Raw genomic sequence first — 24644 nt, forward strand, 5'->3', positions numbered from 1 at the left:
AGTCAAAGAATGTCTCCCTAAATTTTAAAATCTCTTGCTTCATCTACTATACAAACACATGCCATTGGTCTGAATATATCCTTAAAAATATAAAGGTATGTTTCCCATTTGAAAAATTAACTTTGTAAAATTATGTAATAAATATGCAAAAACCCCCTAAAAATACTACCCAATTTAAATTTAAAAACTATGTGTACATGTTATGTAAGCAATACTCATTAGTTAATTTTCTGCCCGATGGTGTCAGACATGTAAAAGGCTGAGCCAGTGGGAAAACAGGAGGAAAGCCTTTGACTTTATCTGACAGGTTGAAAGTAACAAGATAATTTTGCTGGATTTATTCTTTGTGGAACATATTATACAAACACACTAATTTTGAGAGCACTTAACCCTAGTTTAAAGAGCGGGAGGGAGAAGAGACTGAATATTAATGAGATGGACCCAATGTGTTTAATGAAAAGTTGCCTTTTCTGAATGTGACATTGGATGTTAACCCTGGTTAGAAGATATTTGAACGGAAGGCTTATTTGCCTTGGGACTACATTCTATTTGGGCACATCACAAATTTCATTATAAACTTGAAAATGCCATGGTTGCAGTTGGAATATTCACTTGTTAAAATAAGTATTGTAAAAACGAGATGGATGGAATAAAACCGGGGGAAAATGATGTGGGCTACTCCTAGAATTTTCTCAAATGACCCAGATCTTTAGAATGAAGTTTTCTTTTGCCTAGAAACGAGGTGGCTTTTCTTTTCCTCATTCAGCTGCTAGTTCTGGGAAAAGCCCAAAGAGAAACATTTAGATTGGAGGGGTCTTTGAGAAGATGTGACAGTTGACTGATGAGCATCCATAAAATGACAAAGAATAGTTGTGTGAAGCCTGTGCATCACATTGCCTCTCCCTGGGAAACTAATTGCTCTGAATTGTTAATAGTAACATTATTTTTCTGGCAATCATTTCTTTTGAATACCCAAAATGAGCATGAAACAGCTCCTTTGACCGGACATAAAAGTTAAATGTCCCAATGTTGATCAAATTAACTTCAGCTATGTGACAATGGACTATATTTGTGAGAAAATAATGAAGGACACAAAGGGGTGCTTTATGCCAAGATTTCACAGTTGTAATGTAAAAATGTTTCTGTTGAACTAGGCCAGGCAACATTTCAAAAGGAAAACAGAAGAGCACTGTCACTTTCAAAAAAAAAAAAAAGCTCATTTCATGGATCTGAATGGTCTGGATAATTTCAGGAAGTTTCAAAGGTTGGCACATCAAGAACGCCAGCATCAAGCTACTATCTCACATCCTGATTCTTATTTAACTCTCATATAATACTCATAAAGAACACCCTCTTGTAGTCCTTAGTCAGGCAACAATCCTATTGAAGTTGACAAAAATTTTGCCTGAGTCAGGGCTGTAGGATTTGGCTCAAAAGTAGTCTAATTTCATGCAGACAAAAAGACTAATTCGTAAATAAAATATTTATGTAGGTGTGAAGTGAAGCATGTGAATGAAGTCTGTGATCTACACTGTTAACCACATGTTCCTCTCCCTATTTCACACATGAACGTAATTCCCAACCTTTAGAAGTTATGAAGACGCAATTGCGGTGAAGATAGGGGCAGGATTAGGCAAGTACGTTATGGGAAGGGAAGCAGCTTTCAGATGTTCAAATTCAGTCTCTGTTATATCAGTGTAAATCCAGAGTAACACCATTGACCTCCAAGAAGTTAGACTGGATTCATGCAAATGCTGAGAAAAGGATTTGTCTATATAGTCTACAACAAAAAGTCCATGGTAATTCTGCCTTCCTCACCGTCACTGAATTATAAAGGTAAAAAATAACATGACACATTACACACATACTCCAGTTGCCCTTTGCATATTCTCCTCACCACATTATTCGTATGCCTCCTCTTTTTGTTTTTTAAAACCAAAACAAACTGTTTACTATTCTAATATTATTAGATTAAATATTTGCATTCAAAAAATCTTATTCAGAATTACTTCATAATCATGCAAACATTTCTAGATACCTCTAACATCAACTTTCATTTTTAAAAAGTTTACAATTTAAAGATATTTTAGAAGCTTCATGCCTATGTACTAAAGCTTTGGCATAAAATAATATATGTGGTTAACAAGACTTTTGTAACGTTAAAATAATTTACTTAAGTTTTACTTGTACCTATTGCTTTTAATTCTTGCATAAGAGAATCTTGTGGTCATTTGAACTCCACATTAACGAGGTTGTAGTTAGTTAATGTTTATGAAGATATTCACAGAACTGCTGATGCACACAGAGGACAGAACTGTGGTTCACTTACTCCCACCGTGACTTACATCAACTGTGAGAAGGTGTTTCTGTTTCATTCACTGAAGGTTTAGCTCATTAAACTGTTTTCCTTCTCAGTATTGTTCACTGAGTCTGAACTGCATTGCAGTTAAATGCTCTTTAGCAGTTTAAAGGCTTTAGAGGAAAAGACTTATCAGCCTCTGTTTTTAACAGCACTAAATCTGCATTATTAGTTCATGCAGATAAGGGGATTTAAAGGCCTGGCTTGAAAACTCTCTGTTCTATGTTTATCTGACACTGCATAGCTCCAGTAGCTCAGCTGGAAATGTAGATCTATGAAGCTTTAAAGAGAGATTAAAGCCAAGAAAAGAAGTACTTTTCCCCCTATAGATGTTCTCACTTTTCCTTTTCCTACTGTCTGAAGGAGTGATGGCAGACAATGGTCAAAGATGGTTCCCAAAACCTTCTGAATGGGGACACTGTTGGTGGTAGCATTCATTCAAAGTGAGCTTCAGTGTATTGTCCTCCCCAATCAGCAGATCAGAATAGAGTTTGCTGGTGGCTGCCAAAAGGTTAGCAGTGCCCATGAAAGGGGTTTCCCATTATTCACTGCTCTTACAGAACTCCTCTTTTGTGCTAGTCAGCCCATCATTTCACTATGGAGGTCCGGATCTGCGGCTGGCTGCTCTCTGAAAATGAGCAATTCATGTGAATGCAAACCCACACTAGTAGTGCAACCTAAAATTGAAGGTTTTCTTTTCTAAAGACAGGGGAGTTAGGGCAGTTTTTGGCAATGTCACATTTTAATGATATACCATCATGACATCTTTGACCCACAGTTAACACTAATACTACAGTCTGATTTCCTTACCCTTGCCAGGGCATCGTGGGAGGTCCAAAGCCAAAATTAGCTAAATGAAGCACATAGCATGCTGTGGCAAGCAAGCAATAAATAATACAGATCGATCTGTTTAGGTTCCTTAATGCAGAACAAAAGAGAAGAGGGACAGAAAATCAAATAAAAACAACAACAACAAAAAAACAACAAAGCAAAGGAAAGGAAAGGAAAAATTATCTTATCTGTTGGGGTACTGTAACAATATATATCAATTTTTTTTGGCTAAAAGCACTCCCAATCAAGCAGATCTAGAACTCACTGAAGCTCAGTTCATTAATTCAAAGTATATCTTAAAAACTTACACAGCCAACCTATTTACGTTACATCAATAAGGTTTATGATTTTTAAAAAATGTTTTAACTGCTTTACTTTGATAGAAATGGCATCAGGTGATTTCTCTTCTCCAGCCCTCCCAAAAGTGAGAACGACACACTAAATGTTAAAGCTTTTCCTACCTATCCCCTACTGGTATATAGTGGAAAAGTAGAGTATGCACGCGGTGGAAAAAAGCTAAATCTTTCATTAAATAGATGGGCCAGTTTTTAGCTAAATGAAAATTATCCTGGAGACATAAGCAGAGAGGTAAGGCTTTGGCTATTATATTTTCTAAATAAGAAAATATCTATACCCAATTCTATACTTTAAAAGTCTTTCAATGGAAATCTAAAAATACGAAAAAGCACAATACTGTCTACATACAAACAAGATATTTTATGCTGCATATCTAAATTTGGGTCTATTTCCTCTTCATTTTCTATAGGAAACAATCACTAAAATAAACTATTATTCTTTTGTAGAGAATTCCTTACAGAGGAGGTTATTGTATGCAACATCTCAATGCAAAGGGGAACATTGTGTGTAAATGATGGAGAGAAGAGCTGGTTCATTGACCATGAGTCATCCTTAATCTCAGCTCAACCTTTGAGCACAGCCTAACCTTTGCTGGGGGGAGGAATGGGGATTTTTAAAGATCCTCCCATATTTGTACCTATTTACCCCTTCTCCCTTGCTCATCTGACCCCCCCCGCCCCCATCTAGTGCTCCTTATAAGGCTACCCATCCAGTGCTGCTCAAATCAATGGCTTGCGGGAGGGATTCACAAGCCACTCTCAGTACCTGCCGGTCTGAATTTGGATTCCCCATATAGCGACACTCTTAGGCTGATCTCCAGTATGTTATGGCTCAACCTTTTCTGAAAAGATGTGGCTATGACAGTTTCTTCACTGGTCTTGGATATCTTTTACTGAAAAGCTCATTCTCAGTGGCATATGTTGCACCTTGGCACCCCTGACAGGAGGAGTCCCAGACCACACTATACGTAAATACAGAGAGGCTATCTTAGCTAGGGCCCTACCAAATTCACAGTCCATTTTGGTCAATTTCATGGTCATAGGATTTTAAAAATCGTAAATTTCATGAGTTCAGATGTTTAAATCTGAAATTTCACAGTGTTGTAACTGTAGAGGTCCTGACCCAAAAGGGGGATGTGGCGGGGGTCGCAAAGTTATTGAAGGGGGGTTGGGGTATTGCCACCTTTACTTCTGTACTGCTGCTAGCAGCTGCGCTGCCTTCAGAGCTGGGCGGCTGTAGAGCAGCGGCTGCTGGCTGGGAGTCAAGTTCTGAAGGCAGCGCCACCATCAGCAGCAGTGCAGATGTAAAGGTGGCATAGTATGGTATTGCCACGCTTACTTCTGCATTGCTGCTGGCAGGGTGCTGCCCTCAGAGCTGGGCGCCTGGCCAGCAGCTGCCGCTCTCTGGCCACCCAGCTCTGAAGGCAGCACAGAAGTAAGGGTGGCAATACTCCAGCCCTCCGACAATAACCTTGCAACCCCCCCTGCAGCTCTGTTTTGGGTCGGGATCCCCAGTTTGATAAACTTTGGTCTTCCCAGTGACATCTGTATTGTATAGCGTAAAATTACACAAAAGACCAGATTTCATGACCTCTGACATGTTTTTCCTGGCTGTGAATTTGGTAGGACCTTAGTCATAGCTCTGCAGTAATATTAACCAAGGCACAGGCTTCCAGGAGAGGAATCATCTGGAGGCTATAGGGAAGTGGGAGATTGATAGAAGCCTTTTATGGAGGAGTGATGTGAGGTGCTAATGTAACACCATGGGCAGGATTGGACCAGGGACTTCTGAAGCTTAGTGCATGAGCCTCTACCATATGAGCTAAAAGCCAACTGCCTCTAAACTAAGGCTGTAGAGCAGACTCATTTAACTCTCTCTCTCTCTCTCTCTAAGTGTCAGAGTAGCAGCTGTGTTAGTCTGTATTCGCAAAAAGAAAAGGAGTACTTGTGGCATCTTAGAGACTAACCAATTTATTTGAGCATAAGCTTTCGTGAGCTACAGCTCACTTCATCGGATGTAGCTCACGAAAGCTTATGCTCAAATAAATTGGTTAGTCTCTAAGGTGCCACAAGTACTCCTTTTCTCTCTAAGTGGTCTTGGTGCCACTAGATGGGACAGAACACCACACCCAGAAGGTGTGTGGGTTACAGTAGGATTTGTAGGGAGGGAACTTGGGAAATATGGGGGCTTAAAAGGAGGAGTAGAGAAAGCAGCATATCATGGTATCCAGAGAGGTCTAGTCTTCACTAGGAGAAAAGGTCAGTTTTTAGCACATTAGCTAACATGTTCACATCCTACTGAGTCAAGGAAAATTGTAGTTTTAATGTGTGTTAGCTGGTCGAGGACCCTATGGTTTGCCTCAACCAGCTAACTTATGCGCGTTACAGCTACAACTTGCCTTGTCTGCATTAGGATTTTAAACATGTTAATTAATATATATTAGAAAGAAGGCCACACTGATGCCAGATGACTTCACGTGTGAGGGTGAGGGGGGCAAAGTCTGGGGAGAGTGTATGTAAGAAGGTGGAAGGGACGTGTCTTGCAAGGAACAAGGGAGGGAAGGTTGGCTGAAGGGTGATGGGAATCTGTTAAGAAGCAGGGAGATGTAACTACTAGCAACGTCACAGAAAGCATGCATGTGTGTTTGAAGAGGAGAAAATTTCAATGTTTAGATAAGAAAGGAAAAGAGAAAGAACTGCATGAAAAGAACCATGTTATGAATGAACCTATTCGCTCCTGATATCAAATTATTCCTAACTTATCTGTAATTGCTTAGAGAGATTCCTAAAAAGTTAAGTTACATTTACAGTATCACCATTACGTTATAGACAACATTGCATATGAAAACGTCTTTAAAGATAAACTTTTAGGCTCTATTTCTCTGGGAAACATGAATTCAATCAATACTTCATAAAAGAAGCATTCAAATCTTCCAGAGAATCATTAGATGTGACAGTTCAGGCTACTGCTGTATAAATATACTTCCTTTCTGCCTATACATTGCCAATACATGTATGCCCATACATAAATCATCTTTTCTTGATGGCTGCCTTTATTATGGATCCATAACTGCTAAAGAGGATTATCAAAAGTTTCTTTAGCATATTCTGACAGTGCACTGCCCACTGGACTGAGTTTACCTTGTTAACACTGTTATAGACCATGGTGCTATCAATAGCTATGGCAGCTGTGTACAAATAATACATTCTCTTTTACAAACAGATTAGATGTTTAGCGTACACTGCTTCTGTTGAGATTAACATACCTTGCATTGAAAACACATTTGAACAACAACACTTTTTGTTTGCACTTAGCGCCTGTGTAGACTGGGGGGAAAAGGTGTACTTTTAAGATGTGCTAACACCATTTAAAAATATACTTTTTCCCCCCTAGGCTACAAAAGGCTATAGAAAATCCATAGAAATTCCCCAGTCTTTTCAATTTCTTTTAAAATAATCAGCATTACAAACTGACCTCTAATCAGATCCATGTGAAAACATTCTTAACTCTTATAAAAAGTGTACTGTTTTAATCTGTATTCGTGCAGTCTTGCAAGTGGAGGAAAATGCTATCAACAGTATACTGTGTGTAACTGTTTTTCGACAGTGGAATAAAAATCTTGGTATGACTAGAAAGTATTTTTTATCATAGCTTTTATAAATGACTGAGGGGAAGAGGAGGATGAGAGAGACTAACAGAGTCTAATACATACCTATCAAGTACATAACCAAGAGCTTTATGTCGTATTCCTGAGTAAACCGATGGGCTTGTTTCCCAAGCAATTAAATTGGAAGCATCATGGAAAAGATGAATGTTTACCAAGTCAAAGGCACTATGACAAAGGAAAAACAAATAAAATGACTCAGGATAAAAGAAAAAACATTAGTAGCAAGCAGTGGAGCATTCAACATCATAGCACAACATTGTATATTCACTGCTACGGCAACTTACATTTACTCATCCAGACAGTGCAAAGTTATGCTATCGTACTAGAAATTGCCATGGAGAGTAGCACCAATCTGATCCATGGTTAAGGTTTCAGCTAGGCTTCTGTTTATGGTTTATGTATTATGCAAAAATAGAAAGATTGAGATCAATTACAGCTCAGAAAGAGGGGTGGGAATTTTTGTGCAAACTGGGCAAACTGTAACATGACATACGCATAACTTGAGCTGGCTGGAAAATTGCAGATGAAACAGTGTTTTGGAGATTCAGCTAAATTGAAACATTTTGTGGAAATGGTTTGATTTCACTGAAGATCCGAAGGAACCCACCTGACTTCCTGCCAGCTCACCTGCCTGCCCACCCAGTGGGCTACCAGGAACCCCAGGACTTCCAGGGTCTGTGGCTCCAGGGCAGCCTTCCAGGCAGACAGCCCCAGAGCTGGTGTTCCATTCCCTTTCACTGAGAATTTTTACATTTTTGGTTTTGGTCCTCATTGGAATGAAACCAAATCTTGAAATATTAAAATACTCTGCAAAATGGAATTACCTTTCTCTTACCAGCTCTATGCATACCAACTAAATAAGAACATAAGAATGGCCATACTTGGTCAGACCAAAGGTCCATCTAGCCCAGTATCCTGTTTTCCGACAGTGGCCAATGCCAGGTGCCCCAGAGGGAATGAAAAGAATAGTGATACATCAAAATAGAGGGTATAGTGCAATTGACATTGCAAATAGTGATACATCAATAGTGATACATCAAGTGATACATCCCCTGTCGCCCATTCCCAGCTTCTGGCAAACAGAGGCTAGGGACACCATCCCTGCACATACTTGCTAATAGCCATTGATGGACCTATCCTCCATGAATTTATCTAGGTCTTTTTTGAACTCTGTTATAGTCCTGGTCTTCACAATATCCTCTGGCAAAGAGTTCCACAGACTGACTGTGCGTTGCGTGAAGAAATACTTCCTTTTGTTTGTTTTAAACCTGCTGCCTATTAATTTCATTTGGTGACCCCTAGTTTTTGTGTTCTGAGAAGAAGTAAATAACACTTCCTTCCTTACTTTTTCCACACTGGTCATGATTTTATAGACCTTCATCATATTCACCCTTAGTCGTCCTTTTTCCAAGCTGAAAAGTCCCAATTTTATTAATCTCTCCTCATATGGCAGCCGTTCTATACCCATAATAATTTTTGTTGCCCTTTTCTGAACCTTTTCCAATTCCAATATATATTTTTTGAGATGAGGCGACCACATCTGCACACAGTATTCAAGATGTGGACATACCATAGATTTATACAGAGGCAATATCTGTATAAATTTCTTTATAATAATAATTTCTTATTATCTATCCCTTTCTTAATGATTCCCAACATTCTGTTTGCTTTTTGACTGCAGCTGCACACTGAGTTGATGTTTTCAGAGAACTATCCACAATGACTCCAAGATCTCTTTCTTGAGTGGTAACAGCCAATTTAGACCCCATCATTTTATATGTATAGTTGGAAATATGCTTTCCAATGTGCATTACTTTGCATTTATCAACACTGAATTTCATCTGCCATTTTGTTCCCGTCACCCAGTTTTGAGAGATCCTTTTGTAACTCTTCGCAGTCTGCCTGGGACTTAACTATCTTGAGCAATTTTGTTTCATCTGCAAATTTTGCCACCTCACTGTTTACCCCCTTTTCCAGATCATTTATGAATACACCAGACCCTCACTAGAATGCAGGATTTGGGATCCATGTGTGGTACCGCGTTAACGTGGGGACCGTGTTATAGCGGGGACCACATTAAAATGAATTGCAATTAAAGTATTTAAATTTGGGATTCATGGTCGCAACCGCTTTATATGAGAATTTGCGCTATATTGACGCGCGTTCTAGCGAGGGTCCAGTGTATATTGAAAAGGACTGGGCCCAGTACAGGGACACCACTGTTTTCCCCTCTCCATTCTGAAAACTGGCCATTTATTCCTACCCTTTGTTTCCCATCTTTTAACCAGTTACCAATCCATGAGAGGACCTTCCCTCTTACCCTATGACAGTTTACTTTGCTTAAGAGCCTTTGGTGAGGGACCTTGTCAAAGGCTTTCTGAAAATCTAAGTTCGCTATATCCACTGGACCCCCTTGTCCACATGCTTGTTGACCCCCTTAATGAATTTTAGTAGATTGGTGAGGCATGATTTCCCTTTACAAAAACCATGTTGACTCTTCCCCAATAAATTATGTTAATCTATGTGTCTGACAATTTTGTTCTTTACTATCGTTTCAACCAGTTTGCCCAGTACTAAAGTCAGGCTTGTAATTGCCGGGATCACCTCTGAAGCCCTTTTAAAAAATTGGCGTCACATTAGCTATCCTCCAGTCATTTGGTACAGAAGCTGATTTAAATGATAGGTTACAGATTACATTTAGTAGTTCTGCAATTTCACATTTGAATTCCTTCAGATCTCTTAGGTGAATACCATCTGGTCCTGGTGACTTATTACTGTTTAGTTTATCAATTTGTTCCAAAACCTCCTCTAATGACACCTCAATCTGGGAGAGCTCCTCAGATTTGTTACCTAAAAAGAATGGCTCAGGTTTGGGACACTCCCTCACATCCTCAGCCAAGAAGACCGATGCCAAGAATTCATTTAGTTTCTCCGCAATGGCTTTATCGTCCTTGAGAGCTCCTTTAGCATCTCGATCATCCAGTGGCCCCACTGGCTGTTTAGCAATTGATCTTGTTTATGTAACCCTTGTCTGCCCATCCTCCTTTCCCTCCCCCTATTATCGCAGCTTTCAGTAGCTGTGTCATATCTGCCATAAGAATGTAAGGTCTTTGGGGTAGGGATTGTGTCTTGCTATATGCCTGTACAGTACCTTGCATATTTTGGACAGTGTTGTAATAGGAACAACAATAATTATATCTTGGCAATATTCCTGTCTATATGATGTCCTTTGCAATGTCAATTGCACTATACCCTCTATTTTTACTTCCAATTTTAAGAAACATTCTAATGAATATAATGCCCCTATACCTTATACCATTAGCATCTCATTCTGCTTCCATTGAACAAACCCTAGAACTTCACAGTTCCAGCCTCTGCTTCTGTGTTGCAGCAAACATTTCCTTCAACAGCTTTGCTTTGAGTAGGGAGATTAAGGGTATATATGCACTACAGGTGTAAGGTGTGATTTCCAACTTGAAGAGACTGTGCTAGCTCTGATCGAGGTAGTGTGCTAAAAACAGAAGTGTAGCCAAGGTGGTGCAAGCAGTGCAAGGGATTCTCTGGTCCAAGTATACACCTAGGGTCTCAAATGGATCGTATTTGGGGTGGCTAGCCCTTCCCGCTGCACACGCTGTTACAGCTACACTTCTATTTTGAGTGCACTAACTAAATCAGAGCTAGCATGCGTATGCATATGTCAACTCGAGCTGGAAAATATTCTAACTTTGGTAGACATATCCTTAGTCTTTCTACTCAGAGCAAAGGTGTTGAAGGAACCATTTGCTGTGGCACAGAAGCAGAAATTGGAGCCATGAAGTTCCAGGTTTTATATAATGGAAGCAGTTTTAGCTACCAAAATACAGAGTTTCATTTGCTTCTGTGGCCTTTGAGGCTGTGGTTAACCAATTGTCAGTCTCTAGCCCAGAGGATTTTTTCTGTGTGAGAGAAGCTAGAATTTTCCCCAAATTTACAATCTATAAAGGTTTTAAAAACCTCTGGGTAAAAGGAACTCTATAAATCATTAGGAAAAGTAATGTGTTTAAACAAATCAGAATTTCTTACACATGTGACCATCTATTATTTGGTGAACAGGCACATGCATGCTTAAACAGATTACTATAATCTTACACCTATTTCATTATGTATATGTTCTCTGCCTATGCCTGACCCTTCTCCATCACCTTTGGATGCCTGCTTGCCCATCAGAGCATCCTGATAGTAGTCATACACGATTTTGAACACAGCAACTGCAATTCTGCTCATCCCTTAAGCAGATCACACAAAGGTTTGTGGGGCCTCTTCATTTTTATCCTTTATCATGGAGTGGCCCTCTAAAGGGCAGGCAGAAAATTATACACAATGTGAAGTTAAATCAGATCATTCAGTCACTCAGCCCAATCCCTCCAGCAATTATTCATTTCCTATCTTGGAGTAAAAATTTACTCTGAACCCATCTGTGAACAATGTTTTCTCTAAACACAGCTTCAACGTGCCCCAAAATAGAAAGCCCAAGAAGGCAACACAGACCTTGAGGTCCCTCATGAGGTAAGAAGAAAAGGCTTGGTTAGTTACCAATAATTGGTGTTCTATAAATATACATTCCTCCACAGAATCCCATCCTTGGAGGCACATGCTGTGCCACCTGGATTCAGGAAGATTAAAAAGCATTAAAGTTATCCGACAGTTGCCTGCCTAATTTATGGGCCAAACCAGAGTTTAGCAAAGGAGGAAGTAGCCCTTCCCTTGTTTCTCACCAAGTGCTCAGCCAATTACTGTGCATATGCTAAATACAACAACCAAGAACAATATTCATCACTTATGAATATTGTATGTGAACATTTGTCACACCGTTTAAAATCAAAGTCTCCTTGTTTTAGGATCTGAAATGGCTACACATTCTAAATATCCACAGCAGAGAAAAATACCTTTGTTTTTTATAACTATCTTTGAACAACACAACACACAAAGAGCTACAGTAAAGAGTCAGAGAACATGGGAAATGTGGTGACACACCAACAGTTCCAAGTTCAATGGCAAATGGAAAAGCTGCAACTTGTGGAACAGGGCTGAGGTGCCTTCCTTATAGATATGGCTATGGTGCATATATTGTGGCATAATGTTACCCTATTACACCCTTACTGCTTTTTCCAGTTCTAGACCCATACTGCAGCACACATGATTCTAAGAGTAAGGATCTGTGAAGGCAGTTTGGTGAATATTAAGTATTTTTCCTGTTTATTCTTGTCATAAGATAGGAACCATGTTTAAGCTTTCTGGGGTTGGGACTCTCCTGTGTTTGTACAGTATCCTACACAATCAGACCCCAATCCCAATATAGGTAATTATTAATAATATAATTTGCATAGAAGCAAAATAAACAGCTTCAGTGATTATAAAAACTCCAACACACCTTCAAAATCTGTATCACCTACATAAACCCTTTGTCTTGCATATGCCTCTGCTGTGAATGTTACTCATTTAGGATGTATTTCAGCAAGGAACTTTAGCACATATCTAACTTTAAGCACATGAACCTGGACTTCAAAGAGACTATTCATATGCTTAAAATTAGGTACATGCATAAATACATTGCTGTAAAGGGTCCTAAATCTGGATCAAATGTGTTGAGAACACAGAATCTCAGAGAGCGCCAGTTCTCCACCTCACCCAAAGAGTTAACAATATTAATGCAACCAATTAAAAACACATAAACTATCTAAAAAAGAAACTTCTAACAGTCAATTGCAGATAACCATTAGAAACAGAGTTAATAGGTGGTACAGCTTCTTCTCAGAAAACAGTTTTATATGTAATATTGGAATGATGTTGGACATTATTTGGTTGTTAAAAAAAAAAGTTCAAGGCACAGATGGCTCATCAGGCTGATGCAGTTTAAGGCACATCAGTTTCCCTAGCCAATACCTTTGACTTCTCACCTCTGCAGATCAGGTACCCATTTTGCAGTTGGGTGAAACAGAGGTAGCCTTTCAGTGTGAGATTGAGCAAAATTCAAACCCAGAGCCTCAGGGATTGTAGTCAAGTACCTTAATCACTCAGCCACTATGCCTCAACCTATTTGAGAGTACCATATTCATGCTTTCTTGATGGCAGAATACATTATTATTTACTCTGCTTTGTTTCTAGAATCTAATGGATGCCTTTGATATTTAGAACAAGATTTTCTATTCTCATTACCCAAAATTATATCAGAAACAACAATAATTTCCCCATAAATCTGCTATATCCATAGCAGCAGTTAACCAACAGCTTGAAGAATAAGAAATATACATTTGGTGTTCTTGAGAGATAGAGCTTGCCTCTTTCTGAGCCAACCATTCATTCCTGGATAAACGAAGGTGAAATTTAACCAATTTTTCCAGTTTTTTTCTTCCCAATTTTTGTCCCTTACACTCCTTTTAAATTTTAAAGACAAATAAAGAAATATGCCCCAAAATAAATAAATATGAAATAAACTTAAATGTCTCAAATATAGAGGCTTTTCCTCTTAAATGTACCACAACATCAGCTGAAGTTTCTCTGGTTTAGGTCACAGAGACATGTGACCCATTCTCAGCCAATAGCCACTCTACACAATAATGCTGGGCTTTAAAAACTATTGACAAGTTAAGAAATAATGCAAAACTAACATAAGAGTGAATGTTAGTTCACATGACCTTCTCTCTTATAAGCCTATCATCAGACACAACTCAAGTAGGTTTGGCAATCTCATGATGTAATACACATAACTGATAGTCAAGTACAGTCAGTATCACAAACTTTTTACATTATTTTCTAAGTAACATTATTTTAGGATAAGTTACTAATTCATCTCAGGGTTACACAACAACAAACTCACACTTTCCTAAGCATTCTTAAACAGAAAGGATTGCTAAATATCTTAAATATTCGCCATTTTTACTGAATATATTTATATATAAAGACCTGTGAAGCAATAATAATTTATTGAAAACAGGAGACATCAATGAGGGATAAACCTCTCAATTCCCTTTGATTTCTTATGGAGGCACTATCCCATCTACCATATAATAACTAAAAAATGTAACCCTACAAATAATAGCAAACTGAATATTTATGATTCCGAGTTTTTAAATATTTGGCCAGCATAGGATGAGCCGCGATCTGGGCCCAAAATAGCAAGGCAGACCTAAATTCTGCAAATAAAGAACAATTGCTCATTGCAGATGTGTTTCAGTGCACAAATGTGTAGCAGGAACTGATGTATATGGGCTTGATCCAACACCCAGTGAAGTCACTGGAAGTTTTTCAATGGACTTAAGTGGGCACTGGCTTGGGCTCTAAATGGCTAGCTGAACGAGTACATAGAAAGTGGTATATTTTTTCATAAATACTTCCAAAGCTTTTTGGATATCTGTGCCTCACAGATAATTTTCTTGATCAGTCTAATGGCAACTATGCAAATATTAAAATCACATTTATAAAAGTGAGTTTTACCACTTGTCATTTACAATTTACTGAGAATTATTTTGCACATAATAAAGCTAAGCATGATCTGTCATCTCTTCTTTGTAGCAAATAAATTAGGTTATATACATAAAGTTTCTCATAGAAAATATATATGAAATAAAAATAAGCATAAATAACTTAATAGGATGCAACATACCAATCAGTAATACACCATCTTGTGCGAATGAAGCCTTTTCTGGACCATTTACACTGAAAAATAAATAAGCAATTTAAATCAGTCAGCTTAAATGAAGGATTGATGGGAGTGTATGAAGAGGTTAAATATACTTTACAAGAGAATATTTTTAAACTGTTTATTGAGAACATAAAATGAACAAGCCATATAATGTTTAAGTAATGAGCACTATGAATTATACAAATAAAATATTATTCTCTACTATAAGGATTTAAATTGCACTGCTTACTTCTTTGTTTCATTAGTCTAACTATAAACTTCAAATAAAAACTACTTAAAAAAACCTAGTCACTTTTACATAAGTGAGTACTAACAAGGAAACGATTGTTACATTTGTACTTTCAGAAGAAAAATAAAATTACTTTGAATACATACCAAAAACCCCACAACCAAGTCTTATCAATTGTGCATAAATGCCTTAACTTGTTTGTAAATTTACCTAAACTGTGAAGATGCATCATGGAGTTTTACAATGAATTTAAATGAATGGGACATATTAGAAAGCTGTACTTTTTCTGCAGATTCTGCCTACCTAAAAATTCTGTAAAAGTTAAAGTGAATTTTAATGAGAGTGTAATAATACATTTATCAAAACAGCAATATCCTCTGTAAGATACAAAACTACTGCCAAGGTATAATACTGCTGGCATAGCAAAAGAATTCTTTCAGCCGTGGTCCTAAATTGCTCTACCCCTCCCCCCAAAAAATAATTAATTAAAATTAAATTAAATTAACAAAGCCATTATGTTGAATCCCATATATATATGGCTACAGTGACTGTGATGCTGGACTATTCATTGCCCCAGTTATACTTAAACGATGATGCCTGTGATTTTGTGGCAAAAGACTGCAACTACTTATAATAAATAACTATTAACCATAGTACAGCATCCTTCAGAATTGAAGTAATCACACTTCTGGCCTCTCATGAGGCAATATATACACTTTTGACATATACCCTGAAAGGTGCTTTCTTTTCTCCTTACTGTGAACATAACACTAGATGAAATTCTTCACTCACCCCCGAAACTCTACCCTAATAAACTGGTGCCTAACAAAGTCCAAACCACCCAAATACCCTGAGAGAACCTGTTTCAATACAGAAATAAAACCCCCTTCGGCTGCATACTCTTAGCTGTCACCTACAACCCCATACTGGAACGCATACAAGGTATCATCAAACAACTATAACCCATAACCAGTGGGGACCCTATCCTGAAAGAAATCTTTCCTGAACCCCCTCTTCTGGCCTTCAAAGATCCTCCAACCTCACCAAGCTCATCATCAGAAGCAAGCTCCCCACAGACCAGGAACTACCAACTCAAAAAGGCACGAGGCCCTGCTAGAACAACAGATGCAAAACCTACGAATATATCTCCACTGCTACAAGTGATCAACACCCACACACACTACACACCTTTCAAGATCTATGGGTCCTACACCTACCTAATCACAAAATGTGGTGTACTTCATCCAGTGCACTAAATGCCCCAATAACTACTATGTGGGTGAAAACAGACAATCACTACTCTCTCAAATGAGCTCACACAGGAAAATGATAGAAGACAAAAATACCATATCACCTGTGGGTGAACACTTTTCAAAAAGCAATCACTCTGTATTTGACCTATCAGCCTTCATCTTCAAAGGAAACCTGCACAACACCTTCAAAAGATGAGTTTGGGAGCTTACATTCATAACTTTGCTAGAAACTAAAAGTCACAGTCTTAATAAAGACACTGGATTTATGACTTATTACAAAAATCTGTAACCCACTAACCTCCCCTTTTTGTACTATGACTACAAGGCTGTTAATGGGCCACTTCGCCTTGAATAGTCTCATAGAATATATACTCACTACTTATGCTAAACTATTTATATGATCTTGTATTTAGCTGTGAAACTCGGAGTACCTTTCCCAGACCTGAAGAAGAGCTCTGTGTAACTCAAAAGCTTGTCTCTCTCATCAACAGAAGATGGTCCAGTAAAAAATGTTACCTCACCCACCTTGTCTCTCTAATATCCTGTGACCAACAGGACTATAACAACACTGTATACATAAAGTCAAAGCCGACTGTTTTCTCATTATTTTTCAGATGAGCATCACCTCTTATTTTCTTCTCTTTAATTGTACATCTATCTTCCTGGCAATCGGATCATTTAAAAATATTACCTCCCTGGTTCTTGAGGCAACAAATCAGCAGTAACCAATCAGAAGAATGCAAAAAATACATTGTCCCTTTACAACTGTCCTTTTACTAAGGTTCCCTTACCCCCAACAAAATCCTCTTTATATTCAAAACATCAGTTTATAGAGATACTTTTAAAATCTATATTGTTTTGACTGAATAACAACTTGAACTTGGTAGCTTGAAGGTGAAAACTTACATGAATATTTTCTTTTAACACAAGTTCACAGTGGTTTGTGTAAGTAGAGTTATCCAGAAATGATGGGCTACTCTCACTGATTTAGTTTTAATTTAAGAAAAAGACTATTTAAGCATCTGTTTTGGAAAAAAAACATATACAGTTATGTGGATTAAATAAATTTAAGAGAAAAAAAAGGGAGTCCACTTTCTAGTCTACAATTTTTGATAGTTTCCCTTTAAATACCTATATCCAGGATCTGAATTTTACAATCACATCTGTTGAGCAGCTCTCAAATAAGCAGCTTAACTAAAGAACAGTTTTGGCTGAAACATGCTAGTGAGGATTGCTAGCATTCTCATACACTTCATATAGTTTCATCAGCTTTATATTGATTTAGCAACTGGAAAAACAAGAAAATGTTCAACTGAAAATAGTAAAAAGTTCAAGAACATTGATTAACAATAAAGTGCTTCATACAAAGACTCAACATTTATATTTGGAAATGTGAACAGATTGCACTATGAATGCTTTTTCTTCTATTTTTTTTTCATGACTTGAATTATGTCCCCATAATTTCAGATAGTTTGCTATACAGGCACAGGGTGTTTTCAGGACATTTTAGCTATTTTTTAAAAATCTGACATGGTTCTGTGCCTTATTCTTCCTGCATCAGGGATTTGTTTGTGCCTGCCAGTTGTCCTTTCATAAGAATGTTTCACAGTCTGTGATTCAACTTTGGGTGCCTGACTGACAAAAATGAATGTAGAAACACTGAAATTAATTTGTTTGAAGAAGAGTTGAGGGATACCAAAGGGGAGATTTGAGAAGAGACAGTTGACTTGTGGGAAAGTTATAATTTTAACACCACCAATCCTCTCAATGAGAGATACCGTAGTGGTATTCCAACCCATTTTTCTAGTCCTTTGATAGCTTTTGTAAATTGTTTAATAAAATTAGCTTTGAAGAGTTCTCCTTTATCCGAAACATTGTGGATACCAAGATACCTAATTTGTGAAAGCTCTTTCAGGGTTCTAAAGGTTTACTAGAAAACCATCAACACTAAATAAGGTTTGTGTGCATATTTTCTATTTGTAATTGTATTTGAATTTTATTTCTAACAGTGGCCTCAGATTCTGTTTCAATTAAGACTGATGATAAATCATACTACTTACTTGATTCTTCTCTCCCAACTGAATTCTTTTAACATATTTAGATTGTGATACTAGCTACTAACTAATTAAAAAAAAAATACAGAGAACCCTCTTACAACTACATTCAGCCTATTTCCAGAGTCCTATGTCAAATGCCACTCATGTATCTCAACATCCTCACCTAAGTTAACACAGCAATTGCTACATTTACCACAACAATAAATGTATCTTGAAAGAAACGAGACCTCCAAAAGTTAAGGACTCTATAAATAGTTAATGGATTTCAAAATAACTCTGGCTTTGAGCATATCAAATGTTAGTATCAACTATCCCTGGTACGCCCAGATCTTGAATACTGCGTACAGATGTGGTCCCCTCATCTCAAAAAAGATATACTGGCATTAGAAAAGGTTCAGAAAAGGGCAACTAAAATGATTAGGGGTTTGGAACGGGCCCCATATGAGGAGAGATTAAAGAGGCTAGGACTTTTCAGCTTGGAAAAGAGGAGGCTAAGGGGGCATATGATAGAGGTATATAAAATCATGAGTGGTGTGGAGAAAGTGAATAAGGAAACGTTATTTATTTGTTCCCATAATATAAGAACTAGGAGCCACCAAATGAAATTAATGGGTAGCAGGTTTAAAACAAATAAAAGGAAGTTCTTCTTTACTCAGTGCACAGTCAACCTGTGGAACTCCTTGCCTAAGGAGGTTGTGAAGGCTTGGACTATAGCAGGGTTTAAAAGAGAACTGGATAAATTCATGGAGGTTAAGTCCATTAATGGGTATTAGCCAGGATGGGTAAGGAATGGTGTCCCTAGCCTCTGTTTGTCAGAGGGTGGAGATGAATGGCAGGAGAGAGATCACTAGATCATTACCTGTTAGGTTCGCTCCCTGTGGGGCACCTGGCATTGACCACTGTCGATAGACAGGATACTGGGCTGGATGGACCTTTGGTCTAACCCAGTATGGCCGTTCTTATGTTCTTACCTTGCTGTCTGTTTTTTAAAAACTGGATTCTTGACAGATATTCTTTCAGGATGTCTGATGCATTATGGAATGTATCAGCTCAAACAGCCCTGTGTTAACTAGTATGACTGAGTGACATCTTGGCCTCACTGAAGTCAATAGCAAAAATCCCATTGATTTAAATGGGGCCAGGATTTCACCAGAGGCCTCCCGTATTAAATGTCTTTATCAAGCACAGCTACCATGTGCAACTAGTAATCTTCAAAATAGTCAACTATGCTTGACTGGGAACATTGTACAGTGCCCCCTGAACAACAGTCATACCAAGTTTTTTGTAGTCAACTATATAAAGCCTCACCCTACAATGGAGCAGCTTCTCCATTTTAAAGAAACAAAGCTTCAGACATTCACTTAAGAAATACTAACATTCCAACTGAAATTTGTGCACTCTTGGCAGCTGATTGGACCAAAGCAGCAAACACAGCCAGAATTGGAATAGGATGTTTTGATAGAACTTCATACTGCAAAAGACTCCTTTGAATGACCCTAGGGAAATTAGTTCTTTGATATCCTTTCAGACCAGCTTCGCCTTTAGCAAACAGCAGCCTCTCTGGACTTCGAAGAAGGGACATCCATAGAAGGGCCCTATTCAATTCCCTGAGGCTGCGACTAGGATACCTCTGCACAAAATCAGGGTATTGCCTGATTAGCTTCTTCCATGCTCTTTTTCTTCTCAGACATGTCTATTTGTTGGTAATAGAGGCTCGATGGGGGATTGGGGGCTCAGGGCAATATATAAGAGAGAAGGAGAACATGGATATTTTAAATATTGGATAGCAATGGGTATTTTTAACACAATAGATCACATCAGATTCTTCCATCTGAGAACTAGGTTAAACAAAGGCCAATTTAGATGAAGTTACTCATGTCTTTAGGTAAAATAACAGACCTGCAACAACTTCTTTAGATTTGGAATAATTAGAGTGGTGAATGGATACACAAGTATTTGCAGACATGCATATTGATCTAATTAGGATCTGTACAGTGTTTCTTATTGTAAAAATGTATCTATTGTCAAATTTCCAAATGTGACTTAAGGTATTTGCATATTAGTTGATATGCCATCTTAGGGTCCAAATACAGAAGTCTGTTATGGTATTTTGGGGTTTCGTAATGCCTACACTTGTGTAGTGACTATTGGTTTTATGCACAGCAATATATACTTGATCCCACTTTGCCAAATTTTAATTGTAATAAATTAAATTAAAAATCTGAAATCTCTGAGTTTAAAACACCTCACATTTCTAAAACTTGCAGTTACATTGTGAAGCTTTCTCTTTGTGAATAGGGTCCCCAGGGAGATTGTATTGACCTTTTAAAACCCTCTAGAAACACCACCTACATAAATAACCTCAGCTACATGGGGTAAAAGGACCTCCAGACAACATTAACATGAAGAGAGAGGTTATGGAGGGCTAATGTCAAAATGCACTGTGAGCAATAAGTAATGAACACAAACCATGATTGATAATGACTAGCACAGAGCCTTAATTCATCTTTTCTCCATCATTCTACTGTGAGGGACCATATCAAATTAAATAGTGGCCCAGCAAGGGTTTATTCAACCATACAAAGCAGGGCCATGAAGGAAAGACAGATTAAAGTGGCAATGACTGCACTATAATTGCAGCTTCTTAAATGAACAGCATGGTTCAAAGAGGAAGAAGGGAAAAAATTTGTAGATGAATCAATTGAACAACAAAAGAAACCAGGTCTAACAACCTGCAAATGCAGCTGATGCACTAAGTGACCTTCAGTATCAGTACCTCCCATGTTACATTATCATTGCAGTAAAAGGAACTCCTCCTTAGAGCCTCATGTAGGGACTTGTGTTAAATGCTATTCCATGGATATTACAGTATGTTCAGTGGTTTACACTAGTCAGTAATAATACCAGTTGTATGAATGCAAAAAACCCAACAACACTTATTACAACTTCTCACAGAAAAAATCTGGATGTACCTCCTGATGATGATGGCTTTTCTCTCCTTGATCGCCTTAGAAGATTCTAAATGTTTACGCTATTGTACAGATGTGAAATCATTAGATTAGATGATAAACTCTTTGGAGCAGGGACTGTATCTTCCTCACCTTCCTGAGTGTTCGTATCGCACACAGCTCAGTGAGGTCCCAAACCTGTTTGGGCCTTTGGATGCTATTGCAATACAAACAACACTATTCAAAAATTATAGACTTCTACTTGGGAATACAGCATATTTTTACCTTTCAGTACTTAATTTTAAGTTTGTTTGGCTCATGATGGAATTTTTCTCAAATGACATTCAAATTTGTGATCTATATAAAGCTATGCTCCTATAGCTATAGGTGCCGACTTACTCAGATCCTGGGGGGTTCTCGACCACTGCTCTGCCCCAGGGCCTGCCTCCACTCTACCCCTTCTCCAAGTCCCCACCCTGCCTCTTCCTGCCCCTGCTTCCCCCCTTCCCCCCCACCTCCTGCACGCCACTGAATAGCTGATCATGGAGGGCAGAAGGCGCTGGGAGGAAGGGGAAGGAGCTGATCTGCAGGGCTGCTGAGCACCCACTATTTTTTTCCCTGTGGGCCCTAGAGCAACCACAGAGTCAGCACCTATGCCTGTAGCATAGTAGCTTTCTTAGTTATTAAAATGTTCAGAAACACTTATCAGTAGTTCAAGATTCTAAAGTTAATCTACATAATGATAGAAAAACTAACACCATGTGGCATGCCAGTTGATAATTTTACTCTTAACATAGAGCTATAATGACCAATTATCTAATAGAAAAATACTATCTAATATGGATTGTGAATTTGCTAAGAAAACATCTAATTGCAAAACTGACATTTCAAAAAGTGAATTTGCACACAATGTTAATAAATACAACAAACCTATGATAAATCAAATGCATTTCCATCCAGTTTTACACTAAAGCATATCATTTCTAAATAATTACGTCCATTGCAAATGTATTTATATAGATCAGTAATAATATATTAGCCACCAACATATATCATTTCTTTATGGTAATTATTCAATTCAGAGTTCTACTTCTGAAAAACACTGTTTTTGAGAGAGTACAATTGTATACAGTATGTAATTTTCAAGGGCAAGTACATTTTGGCTCAAATTGTGCGGCTTTGCTTGAGTAAGGATTGCAGTCTCCTGTTTTCTTTCTATTCATATCAAATGGGACATAAATAAAAGTGCTCTGAGTATGTCTCGATGTTACTTAACTCAAAGATTTCTCTCTGAACAGTTTCACTGTGGAGCATATTAATTGGATGGAAACTAAAACAACAGTCAGATGAGTTCTGTCCACAGTTCTTTCTGCTAGCACAGGCAGCTTCTTGTAGTGGGGCTCATCTGCCAGAGGCCTTTCTGTGATTACCTCCCTGTGGTGCTGGCAAATGCATCTTATGAAAGGAAGGCTGATTTAGTTAATTATTTTTAATTGGATGTTCTAGTCAAGTGTTTCTAACTGATAAAAGCGGTCTACATGCATTCTGTGTCAGCAACCAGGACAAGAGCATGGAATGAGGAAAGGTCAGGGGGTCTCCCCTCTGTGTTAAATAGAAAGAGCTAGTGAGTTGGAGATCACAGAGGAAGGGATTGGGAATAAGAAGAGGTTGACCCTACCAGTAGCTGCAGTCATGCAAGTTCTGTGCTAGCAGCTCTCTGGCCTATAATTACAGCCAAAATAACAAAAAATAATTAGTTTCAATCACAAACTTACAAGTATTTGAAAACAGAACTAAAAAAATGCATGAGCACAGGCTTATAATCACTCCCTCCAGTCTTGGAGCCTTAATATTTCCCTTGTCCTACAGATTTTTCTGCTTTTTCATGGTTTATTACGCTAAAAAACCCACAACCCAGAACTACATATGTATTAAAACAGCACTTCCTTTCTACAGGACAGGAGAATTTAGGGTCGCCAGGACTCTACATGGATGTGTCTATCTTGTATGTCACACAAGAACAAAATATGATAGAACTTCTACAGTTCATGTTCTCCAAGGCTTTCAGAATGCTTTACAAACATTAATGAATTACACCTCACAACAGCCCAGTAAGGTAGATATTGTTATATATACATGGGATAGCTGAAGCACAAGATTATATGACTTGTCCATGATCATACAGCAAATTAGAGAGAGACAGGACAGCACAAGAACCCACTTTCCCAATCTGCCTGCCTGTACTTAAACCAGGAGATCATCTCCCTGCCTAATAGACAATTTCTAAGGACCTTACCTTGCAAACAGTTATAGAAGTGCTTTGCTTGAAAACATGCAAGTAATTCCATTATCTTCACAGGAGTGCTCACTTGTTTCAATTAAGAATGTGTGAAAAGGTTTGCAGGATTAAGGCCTAAAATAGCACAGCACATAAAATACAGCTAGAACAGATAAACAAAAAAGTGTGGTCCTGAATGCCATCACCAGTCTGAGGTATAAACTGCAATCCAATACCTTTTGGCTGCTTCTTGGTCTTTAACGGACCCAAACACTGTTTGTAAATACTAGGAAAAACAGGACTTCCAGGAACACAGTTGAAAAAAGAATTACAGGCAGGGACAGGAAGACAGACAATTGCCTGTAGTTTTTAAAGCAATGAGCTTGGCTTTGACTTTAAACAAGCTACTCGTTAGCTGATTCACTGTTTGTAAGCCAGCACAAAAATCGGGTAAAGATTATATAGATCAGTGCTCTCCGAGAGAAGTATCTAAATATTAAAACAGGACACCCCCCTGTCCGAAACAACCAAACAAAAATCAAGCCCCAGGAAAGGGATACCACATCTTTCACCCTACAATATTAAGTCTCTCCTCAGATCTCCTGTTAATAGGATTCCTTTAGCCAGCAGATGGATTGTGAATACGGGCAGTTTCATCTACTAAAAGACGACATAAATCATCATTGAGAAAGGAGAGACCGCAGTAAGGTTATCACCATACAGCCTTCTCCATGAAAGGTTTGCATTAAAGCATTAGTGAAATTAATTCATCTTTCATAAGAGCTTTGAGCAGTATCTGTGATCTATGATAACAACCAATTTCTCACTATGGGGGAAAAAACATTACTCTGCCCTGATAGACTACACAAATCTGCTTTTTTAAATGGCCTAACATTATCTGCAGTGTTGCTCCCAAAGGCATCATTTCAGATTCATGCCCAGCCAAGAGGACCCATAAATCAACACAGAAAGTTTTGTTAGTTT

The 24644-nt window shown here is 38.1% G+C and overlaps 1 protein-coding gene across 5 annotated transcripts in view; it reads right to left on the bottom strand.

Annotated features, from left to right (window-relative positions):
* INPP5A (inositol polyphosphate-5-phosphatase A) overlaps positions 1–24644 on the bottom strand; it is a 429845-nt gene that overhangs the window by 130900 nt on the left and 274301 nt on the right. For all 5 annotated transcript variants that reach the window (XM_073353963.1, XM_078853839.1, XM_073353965.2 and 2 more), the window contains 2 exons: positions 14857–14909; positions 7260–7379 (listed from right to left, as the gene is read on the bottom strand). In XM_073353963.1, coding sequence (XP_073210064.1) covers positions 7260–7379; positions 14857–14909 — 173 coding nt within the window. The remainder of the gene's footprint in view (positions 1–7259; positions 7380–14856; positions 14910–24644) is intronic.

The sequence above is a fragment of the Lepidochelys kempii genome, chromosome 7 (genome assembly GCF_965140285.1).
Source record: "Lepidochelys kempii isolate rLepKem1 chromosome 7, rLepKem1.hap1, whole genome shotgun sequence".
Classification (NCBI taxonomy): Eukaryota; Metazoa; Chordata; order Testudines; family Cheloniidae; genus Lepidochelys; species Lepidochelys kempii.